General features: G+C 42.3%; 1 protein-coding gene across 2 annotated transcripts in view; it reads left to right on the top strand.

The window, feature by feature from the left end:
* Positions 1 to 62: 62 nt before the first annotated feature.
* RAB24 (RAB24, member RAS oncogene family) overlaps positions 63 to 10,702 on the top strand; it is a 59,595-nt gene continuing 48,955 nt past the window's right edge. Inside the window, exons 1-3 of one of the 2 annotated variants that reach the window (XM_077472506.1) lie at positions 63 to 199; positions 333 to 502; positions 3,797 to 3,865. In XM_077472506.1, coding sequence (XP_077328632.1) covers positions 386 to 502; positions 3,797 to 3,865 — 186 coding nt within the window. In that variant the 5' untranslated portion in view covers positions 63 to 199; positions 333 to 385. The remainder of the gene's footprint in view (positions 200 to 332; positions 503 to 3,796; positions 3,866 to 10,702) is intronic. The other variant, XM_077472505.1, reaches the window with a different exon arrangement.

The following is a 10,702-nucleotide window of genomic DNA, read 5'->3' as shown; positions in this document are numbered from 1 at the left end:
AGGGGGGCGGTGTAATGGGCTCGGCTTATATTGGGATAGGCGTGCTCCAGACTGGGGAGGGCGGGCACTAGACAAACAACTGACATGATGCGCTGGGTGTGGCCAGGAGCCGCTGGGCGGTGTCAGTGTAGAACGGTGACAGACCAGAGGTGGCCGCGAAGAGTGAGAGGACGGAGGAGAACATGACAGAGACTAACGGGTGAGCAATGTGCAGTGTGTGTGCAGGTGACAGGCCGGTGACCTCATACACCGAATACCATGGGAGCCTGTCACCTTCCTCTATGGCCGGGCCTGACAGGTGATGACTGTGTGTGTGTGTGCTTTGTCTGCAGGTGACCTTACTGCTGCGTATTATCCCGGCCAGTGCTGGGAGCCGTACAGAACCATGAGCGGCCAGAGGGTGGACTGCAAGGTGGTGATGCTGGGCAAGGAGTCTGTGGGCAAGACCAGCCTGGTGGAGAGATATGTCCATCATCGCTTCCTACAGGGGCCCTACCAGAATGTGAGTGATCAGCTCCTCTCCGCACATCCGTCTCTCCTCTCCTCACATCCTCCTCTCTTCTCCTCTCCTCACATCCTCCTCTCTTCTCCTCTCCTCACATCCTCCTCTCCTCATATCCTCCTCTCTTCTCCTCTCCTCACATCCTCTTCTCTTCCCTTCCCTTCTCTCAGCCTCCTCTCCTCACCTCACATCTTCCTCTCCTACATCCTCTTACACACTCTCCTACACCCTCTTCTGTCCTCCCCTACACCCTCTTCTCCTACAATCTCCTACATCCTCTTCTCCTATACTCATACTTCCTCCTCTCCTGTCCTCACCTACACTCCCCTACAGCCTCTTCTCTTGTCCTCACCTACATCCCCTTCTCCTATAATCACCTACACCCTCTTCTCCCATACTCACCTAAACCCTCTTCTCCCATACTCACCTAAACCCTCTTCTCCCATACTCACCTAAACCCTCTTCTCCCATACTCACCTACACCCTCTTCTCCCACAATCTCCTACACACTCTCCTAATCCTCTTCTCCCACAATCTCCTATATCCTCTTCTCCCACAATCTCCTACACACTCTGCTACATCCTCTTCTCCCACAATCTCCTACACACTCTCCTACATCCTCTTCTCCCACAATCTTCTACACACTCTCCTACATCCTCTTCTCCCACAATCTCCTACATCCTCTTCTCCCACAATCTCCTACACACTCTCCTACATCCTCTTCTCCCACAATCTCCTACACACTCTCCTACATCCTCTTTTCCTACATCCTCTTCTCCCACAATCTCCTACATCCTCTTCTCCCACAATCTCCTACACCCTCTTCTCCCACAATCTCCTATACACTCTCCTACATCCTCTTCTCCCACAATCTCCCACACACTCCCCTACATCCTCTTCTCCCACAATCTCCTACACACTCTGCTACATCCTCTTCTCCCACAATCTCCTACACACTCTACTACATCCTATTCTCCCACAATCTCCTACACACTCTCCTACATCCTCTTCTCCCACAATCTCCTACACACTCTCCTACATCCTCTTCTCTCACAATCTCCTACACACTCTCCTACATACTCTTCTCCCACAATCTCCTACACACTCTCCTACATCCTCTTCTCCTACACACTCTCCTACATCCTCTTCTCTCACAATCTCCTACACACTCTCCTACATACTCTTCTCCCACAATCTCCTACACACTCTCCTACATCCTCTTCTCCTACACACTCTCCTACATCCTCTTCTCACACAATCTCCTACACACTCTCTTACATCCTATTCTCCCACAATCTCCTACACTCTCTCCTACATCCTCTTCTCCTACACACTCTCCTACATCCTCTTCTCCCACAATCCCCTACACACTCTCCTACATCCTTTCCCCTACAATCCCCTACACACTCTACTACACCCTCTTCTCCTGTCCTCTCTTTACACCCTCTTCTCTTGACCTCTCTTTACATCCTCTTCTCCTGACCTCTCCTTACATCCTCTCCTCCTGACCTGAACTTACATGCTTCTCTCCTGACCTCCCCCATATTCTCATTTTCCCACATCCTCCTCTCCTTAAGTCCTTCTCTCTCACATCCACCTCTAGTTGAATGGATTGAAAATTGATCAGTTCTGCTAAGCCAGCCAAATGTTGATCCATCTGTGATTTACTTTACTTCTCTTTCTGAAAATGCAATTTGTCTGGCTGTCATTCTGATTCTCTTTCTTCCCTCCAAATATACAGATGATGACTTCTGATATTTCTAATCTTTTACTTGCCGCTTTGTTATGGAAAAGTACAGTTTAGAAAACATCCTTGCTGCCACCATCACTTTCTGCCTGTAGCTGCCAAGTAGATTGATGAGTGTAGGGTATGGTCCTACATCTCTGAATGTCCTGGACTCATCTTGTTACTAAAATGCTTTGTATGCAGATTGTTGGTCATTTGTGTAACTTCATAAAACATTGTGTTTAGCTGCCAATTTTCATTATTGTAAATATTGTCATATAAATGGGTCTACTATGAATTTAAGGGGAACCCCAGGCCAAAATGAAAAAAAAAAAAAAAAAGGCGTGAGGTCCCCTCCAAAATCCATATCAGACCATTAGTAAAGAAAAGGGGGAGGGGAGACACAAGCAAAGCCCCCCCCCACCATCCCATTATCCTAATCTGGAATCCCCCTGTAGCAAGGGGGCCCTCAGATTCTAGCCCCCTCCATGTGAAGGAGTAGGTGTACATAGTACACCAAAAAATTGTAAAAAGTAAATAAAAACCCAACACAAGTTTTTGACAAGTCCTTTATTAAAAAACAAAAACAAAAAACATCAACCACAAAGCCCCCCAGCACTGCCGACCCAAAAGAAGACGTCACTAAATAAATAAATGATATATATATATATATATATATATATAATATAAAAAACCTCTAGTCCAAACAAAGGCTCCCGCCATCTGATAGCTCTTAAATAACCAAGGGGCCCCTTGTGACATCATCGACCAAGGGGATGCTGGGTTGGTGGCGTCACAAGGGGGTGGTGCCCACCTGGTTGAGGTTACAGGGTGCCCCCGCCCCTTAGTTTAAGTACGGTCGGCGGGAGCCTTCGAGGTTTTTTTCTTTTGTTTTTCTTGGGTTGGAGGTGGTGGCAGGAGTCATGATTGATGATGGATCTCTACTGGGGGACATAGATTTATTTTTTATTTTTTTCACATTGGGGTAGGGGAGGAAGAGGCCTTTCAGAGGTCTCCATCAAAATGGGGACAAGGTGCTTTGAGGAGGGGTGAACCCCTGCCCCAAAGCACCCCCCTATATGTTGAGGGCATGTGGCCTGGTATGGTTCATGGGGGGGGGGGGGGGGGCACCTGCTCAGCCATTTCCGCTCCCTTTCCTGGCCTGCATGCTCGGATAGGGGTCTAGCATGGATTTTTGGATTTTGGGGGTTACGCTCACGCCATATTTAAAAAAAAAAATTTGGCATGAAGTTCCCCTTAAAATCCATGCTAGACCCAAGGGGTTGTTAAGGAATGGGGCCACAGGTGTCCCTAACACTGAAGCTACTAAACGTAGCTTTTACACTTGGCTAAACACTGCTAAACGCCGGCAAAATAGGCTAAAACATTCACTTTTTTGTCCAGCTTTTCTAAAGCAGTTTTTTAGCTTTCTCGTGTGAACGAATCCTTATTGTTTTACATCTTATCTGAAAACAAAGTAATGATTGCTGTCAGAAACAAATCATTTGCTTATTACATAGCATTTTAACCTTGTCTTTTAAGCTTGGACTATTTTTGCTTTGTTTTAGACGATTGGTGCAGCCTTTGTTGCCAAATCTATGAATGTGGGAGGACGTAATGTGACACTTGGAATATGGGTATGTGGTAATGATGTTTATTACATTTGAAACAATGTTAATGTTTTACAAAAATTGGTTTAGCCATAGGAATGTAATACTTCTCTCCCATGCAAGATCCTTCAGTTGGCCACTGGGCTGCCTATCTGGTCTATCGGATAAGCAGTCAACAGTCAAATGAAGGAGCTCAAAAGGCAGGCTGACAACACTGCTGCTGATTGAGAGGCTTATGCGGCGTACATACGATTGGAATTATGGTCGGAAAAAGGTCTCATGGTTTTCCCGACAGAATTCCGCTCAAGCTGTCTTGCGTACACACAGTCACACCAAATTCCGACCGTCAAGAACGCGGTGACGCACAACACGTACGAGGGGACTAGAAAAAGGAAGTTTAATAGCCAGTAGCCAATAGCTTCCATCTCATAGTTGAATCTGAGCATGTGTGAGTTTTTGCACGTCGGAATTGCATACACACGATCCGAATTTCGGATCGGAAAAATTGAGAACATGCTCTCAAATTTTTGCTGGTGGGAATTCGGCCAGGTAAATTCCGATGGAGCCTACACATGGTCGCATTTTCCGATGAAAAGCTCTCATCTGTCTTTTGCTGGCCGAAATTCCGATCGGGTACATGGCATAAGTGTTGTCAGTCTGCAACAGGAAGTGCCATTACTGGCAGTATCTCCAGGTAAGAAACTTGCAACAGATGCACAAAAATAACAATTAGCACGAAGTGAATCTGTGTTCAGATCAGACACACTAAAGTATTTGCATATTGTGAACAAACAGCAAAGGCACTTTAAAATTAGTCCTTATTCACCTCTGTAGCTCTAGGCATTGTTAAGCAATTCATTTTCAAAATTCATAACAGAATATAAGGACTAGTTCACATTGGGAATGCACGAGAACATGATACGCATTCCTGTGTGATTCCCACACAAATGCAATTTGCAATCTGCGTTTGCAGTGCCGTTAACAATACATTGGCATCTACATTCCGATTGCAAGCGTGATTCATACAGAATGTGCCTCCACACTGTGTTTTGCTGTGGGCTAGCCCTTAAACTTTTTTTTTTTTTTCTATGAGATCAAAATCATGGCAGCAGATGTTTTTGGACTGTTAGAACTGACTTGAGAGTCTTTGTTGTGATCTTTGAAAATGCATAACGTTACATTAAAGGTAGCTAGAGAGATGAGTGAGGGTTTGATTTGAAAGCTGATCAATAATATATAAGTTGTTTGATGTCCACTACTTTGGATCCAGAAACAAGTTTTTACATATAGTTTTTGGCATGCTTAAATCCTGTGTTGATGGGCTTTTCCCATTTAATCTGCTTCTCACACCGTGAATGTTTGTGGGCAAGTGAAAGCAGCTTGAAGTAGGTTCAATACTTTGATTAACCTCCCTGGCGGTACGATTATTTCTGATTTTAGGTGCTGAAAGCGGTACAATTATTTTGCATGGGAATTTGTCATTTTATATTGTAGGCCTGCAATTCTTAGGAATAACTCATCCCGGGTATGATAAAGTTTGAAACACAAAATCATAAATTATAATATAATAAATAACTATAAATAATTATAACAGATAATAATATAATAATAATAAAAAATATTCAATAATGTAATCAAATCAAAAACACAGAAATTTGCTCAGTTGCAGAATTGTCGCTGTCATTAGATTTAGTGTTTGATGACGAATTTCCCCAGAAATCGCAATCGCACAATTCTGCAAGTGATTATACTTTATTATCGCTGTTTTCTAGCTAGTCTATAACCACTTTTGACATAAAGGAACACGTTTTGGTTGCTATGGACAATCTCCAAATTCCAGGCAGAAAAAACAGTATTTATAATATAAAAGTGCATGCAGGGCACTGGACAGACCACTAGGGACAAAGGGGGTGTGTCATTTTTTTATACAGTACTGTAATCTGTAAGATTACAGTACTGTATGTGTATTGTGTGTTTTTACTTTTTTGAATTTGGTGCCGATCTCCACTCCCGTGCGTCGTAACGTCGCAGGGAACGGAGCTCAGCGGCACTCGGGCACTTTGTGAAAGGCCGGCTCGCACACACAGCGGGGAAACATCGCAGGATCCAGGGGACAAGGTAAGTATCTCTCCCTGTATCCTGCAATGCGATCCCCAGTCTGGCTCGGGGTTACCGCTTATGGTACTGAAATTCCACCCCGAGCCAGACTCGGGAATACCCGGGGGGTTAAGGGAGCTTGCAGATGGAGGATGCATTGATGTTGATGCTTGGAGAGAAGTCAAATGCAGGTCAGAATGGAGGTCAAACTCACCTTTTAAGTTAACTGTGAAGCATCTTATGCCCCATACACAGTATCAGATTTTCTGCTGATTTTTTTTTTCCTTCAGATTTACCAAAACCATATAATATGAGGTCAAACCTTAGGAGTTTCAATGTGTATGCAATCAGGCAGGCCCTTCCACTACATGGTTTTGGTAAATCTGAAGACAAAAATCAGCAGAAAATCTGATAATGTATATGGGGATTTAGAATGGTATTAATTGCAAGGGAAATGCACACGAAAGGAAAAGGTCCGATCGGATCATATTGTCGGAAAATCCGATTGTGTGTGGGCTCTATCGGACTTTTTCCGTCAGAAATTCAGACGGAAAAAATTTGAGAGCAGGATCTACTTGATGTGATTGTAACGGTATAAGTGCAATTGTGAAGAGAAAATTGAGCACTGTCCGTGATCACAGACAGTACTCAATTTTCTCAGAGCAGGATCTAAAATTTTCCGGCAAAAAAATCCATCTGACTTTTTCCGATCGTTTGAAGCGAATAACGGACAAAGTGTCACACATGCTCAGATCAAATTATGAGACCAAAACTATTGACTACTAGCCTCTATGTAATCTCTACGTATGCAATGAACATCACCACATTCAGAACGATCGAATTTTCCGTCAACTTTGTCCGACCGTGTGTATGCAACACAAGTTTCTGAAAAAATCTGATTGGATTTTGTGGTCGGAATGTCCAACCGTGTGTACAAGCCATAAGACCCCTTTCACACTGAGACAATTTACAGGCGCTTTAATGCGAAAAGCCAGAGGGCTCTCAAACTGGGCCGCTGCGTTGACAGGACATCAAAAAAAGTCCTGCAAGCAGCTTCTTTGAGGCGCTTTATGAGCGGTGTAGGCAAAGGTGCTTTTAACCCTTTTTTGGGCACTATTAGTGGTTAAAAGTGACCGCTAGCGGCCAAAAAGCATCGCTAAAACGATGATAAAGCGCCGCTTAAAATAGCCCAGTGTGAAAGTGTTGTAAATATGTGGAAGCATCCCACCTGTACGGTACACTGTAAATGCTGCCAGGCTGTCTGCTCCTACACATTAATTAGAATTCTTTGCATGTTAATCAAATTAACAAATTAATTGTTGCGATTTGTCATATTGAAAGAGGAAGTAAACTTTCCTGGATTGTTTATAGCTATAGTTAAGCCTATAATAAGGCTTACCTATAGGTACTGTAAATATCGCCTAAACTTACACAGTTTAGGAGATATTTACTGTATACGCTGCCGATGACATCATCGGCACATGCGCTCTGACAGAACGGCCATCCATGTAGTTTCTTTAGAGCCCTGTGCCGTGACCAGTGGCTCCGGCACACATACAGACCTGGAAGGAAGAAGGCAAAGATGGATGCGGCCTCCAGTGGTGACAACAACGGCTTTGTTTGCAGGTAAGTTTTACATAATGTGTTAGTTTGCGATGCATACTAGCACATTATGCCTTTACTTTGCAGGTCAGCAAAAAAATAAATAAATAAAAAGCAGCGTTTACTTCCTCTTTAATAAGCCGAGCCATAAAGGCAGTAGTGATATACAGCTGACACTTAACCAATAAAACTTTCTAAGGTCAGCCGGTGGTTCAGCTCTAAGATCTACAGTTTAACTGATCATCTCTTGGGTTTTTGATTTTGCTTTATAAAATGCTATAGGAATGCTCTCTGTAGCACTACATAAACAAATAGCTTCTGCTTTGCAGTTGAAGGGGGAAATCCAGTAAAACGATCCATGACATCATGAGGATTTACTGTGTGCTCTAGAGTTGCCACCTCATCGCTTTAAAGCCAAACACATATGAATTACACAGGTTCTGAGGCTAATTTCATGCAGATAAGGCACCAAGTGATTACGTTTAAGTTTAATTATCACCTTATTCAGCCACAGAAACTGTAATTAATATGTGTTTGGTTTTAAACGGATGAGGTACAGCAAAAAGACTGCTTGGTGATCAGTTTCTTGGTAGTAATTGTAGAAATTCATAGATCACCACTATCAGTGACCATTTCTGCAAAGTTATATAGGGAAAAAAAACAGCCACTTTATTCGGTACACCTTTCAATTGCTTGGTAACATAAATTTCTAATCAGCCAATCTTATGGCAGCAACTCAATGCATTTAGGCATCTAGATGTGGTGAAGATGACTTGTTGAAGTTCAAGCATCAGAAAGGGGATTTAAGTGATTTTGAATGAGGCATGGTTGTTGGTGCCAGACGGGCTGGTCTGAGTATTTAAAAAAAAAAAACTGCTTATCTATTGGGATTTTCACACACAGCCACCTCTAGGGTTTACAAACAATGGCCCGAAAAAGAGGAAATATCTAGTGAGTGGCAGTTATGTGGTAAAAAATGATTTATTCATGCCAGAGGTAAGAGGAGAATGGGCAGACTGGTTTGAGATGATAGAAAGGCAACAGAAACTCAAATAACCACTCATTACAACCAAGGTTTGCAGAATACCATCTCTGAACACACAACACATCGAACCCCGAAGCAGATGGGCTACAGCAGCAGAAGACCACACAGGGTGCCACTCCTGTCAGCTAGGAACAGGAAACCGAGGCTACAATTCGCACAGGCTCACTAAAATTGGATAGCAGAAGATTGGAAGAACGTTGCCTGGTCTGATGAGTCTCGATTTCAACTGCAACATTTAGATGGTAGGGTCAGAATTTGGCGTAAACAATATGACAGTATGGATCCATCCTGCCCTGTATCAACGGTTCTGGCTGGTGGTGGTGTAATGGTGTGGGGGATTATTTCTTGGCACACTTTAGGTCCCGTAGTACCAACTGAGCATCATTTATACGCCACAGCCTACCTGAGTATTGTTGCTGACCATATCCACCCCTTTATGACTACAGTGGCTCCATCCTCTGATAGCTACTTTCAGCAGGATATGCACGTGTCACAAAGCTCAAATAATCTCAAACTGAACATGACGAGGAGTTCACAGTACTCAAATGGCATCTGCAGTCACCAGATCTCAATCCAATAGAGCATCTTTGGGATGTTTTGGAACAGGAGATTCGCATCATGGATGTGCAGCTGTCAAATCTGCAGCAACCGTGTGATGCTATCATGTCAATATGGACCAAAATCTGAGGAATGTTTCCAAAACCTTGATGAAACTACCGGTATGCCAAAGAGGATTAAGGTCGTTCTGAAAGCAAAAGGGGTCCGAGCTGGTACTGGCAAGGTGTACCTAATAAAGTGTGTGTGTGTGTATATATATATATATTAGAGCTGCACAATTCTGGCCAAAATGAGAATCACAATTTTTTTGCTTGGAATAAAAAGATTTTCGCAGGATTCTTGCAATGTAAAATCTTTCACATTATGCAAAAAAAAAGGGGGGGGGGGGGCTAAATTTACTGTTTTATTTTTTAATTCATTAAAGTAATTTTTTCCCAAAAAATTGCATTTGAAAGACTGCTGCGCAAATACAGTGTGGTATAAACTATTGCAACAACCACCATTTTATTCTCTAAGGTGTGTGTACTAAAAAAAAAATATTATATATATATATATATATATATATATATATATATATGTTTGGGGGTTCTAAGTAATTTTCTAGCAAAAAAAAAATATTTTTTTAACTAGAAACCAGCAAATGTCAGAAAAAGGTTTAGTGTTTAAGTGGTTAAAATGTTTTCACTTACACACAAAGTCTATTCCATTGACAAATTGGTCCAATGTTTATACTTAAGTTCAACTGATAAAGAATGTTGTGATTCTTGGCAGACTGTTTTTTTTCGTTCCTTTTGACTGCTTCCAAATCGATTCTTGACAATCAATTGTGCAGCTCTAATTAATATATTTAAAAAAAAACATATACATATATATATATATATATATATATATATATATATATATATATATATATAATCTCACACACACACGTCTTGCTATAGCTCTCCCCAGTATCCTATCCTTTGTTACTTCACCACTCCCTACCCACATACATTACATCTCTGCATGGATCAAAAACTCATCTGCTCACAATACATCCAGCATTAACTCTCTACCCACAGCCTCTGCTCGAACAACAAAACCACCTCTTTTGGTCAGCAAGTATCCCCTCTGCTGCCTCCTCTTCCCCTGCCACCTGCACACTATACTGTGCTACAACAATTTATTCCAAGAACATATTCCTTCTGGAACAGGTATACTTTTGCTAGATCTAATATGCATTTAGTAAGCATGCACAATTTTCTTTCTGAATTTTTGCATATATCTTAAATATTCCTAATGGCATAAGCCTGCATTCATTTTATCTTAAATCAGCTCTGTTGCTAAAGTAAATGTGGGAAATATGTAAAGGCCCGTACACACAGTTGGACTTTTTGACAACAAACATGCAAATTAGCTGTTTTGGAGCAACATCCGACTGTGTGTACGCTCCATCGGACAAACTTTTTCTGTTTTCATCGGACTTTTGTTGGCTGTGCGAATGGACAAACTTTCTGGCAACAAAAGTCCGATGGAGCAAAGTCCGACCGTGTGTACGCAAAAGCATCGGACTTTTGTACAAG

This window comes from Lithobates pipiens, unplaced genomic scaffold (assembly GCF_037356315.1).
Source record: "Lithobates pipiens isolate NorthernLeopardFrog02 unplaced genomic scaffold, aLitPip1_a1.2 Scaffold_8, whole genome shotgun sequence".
Taxonomy (NCBI): Eukaryota; Metazoa; Chordata; class Amphibia; order Anura; family Ranidae; genus Lithobates; species Lithobates pipiens.
The sequence above is the reverse complement of the archived record's forward strand: the minus strand, read 5'-3'. Positions and strand labels throughout refer to the sequence as shown.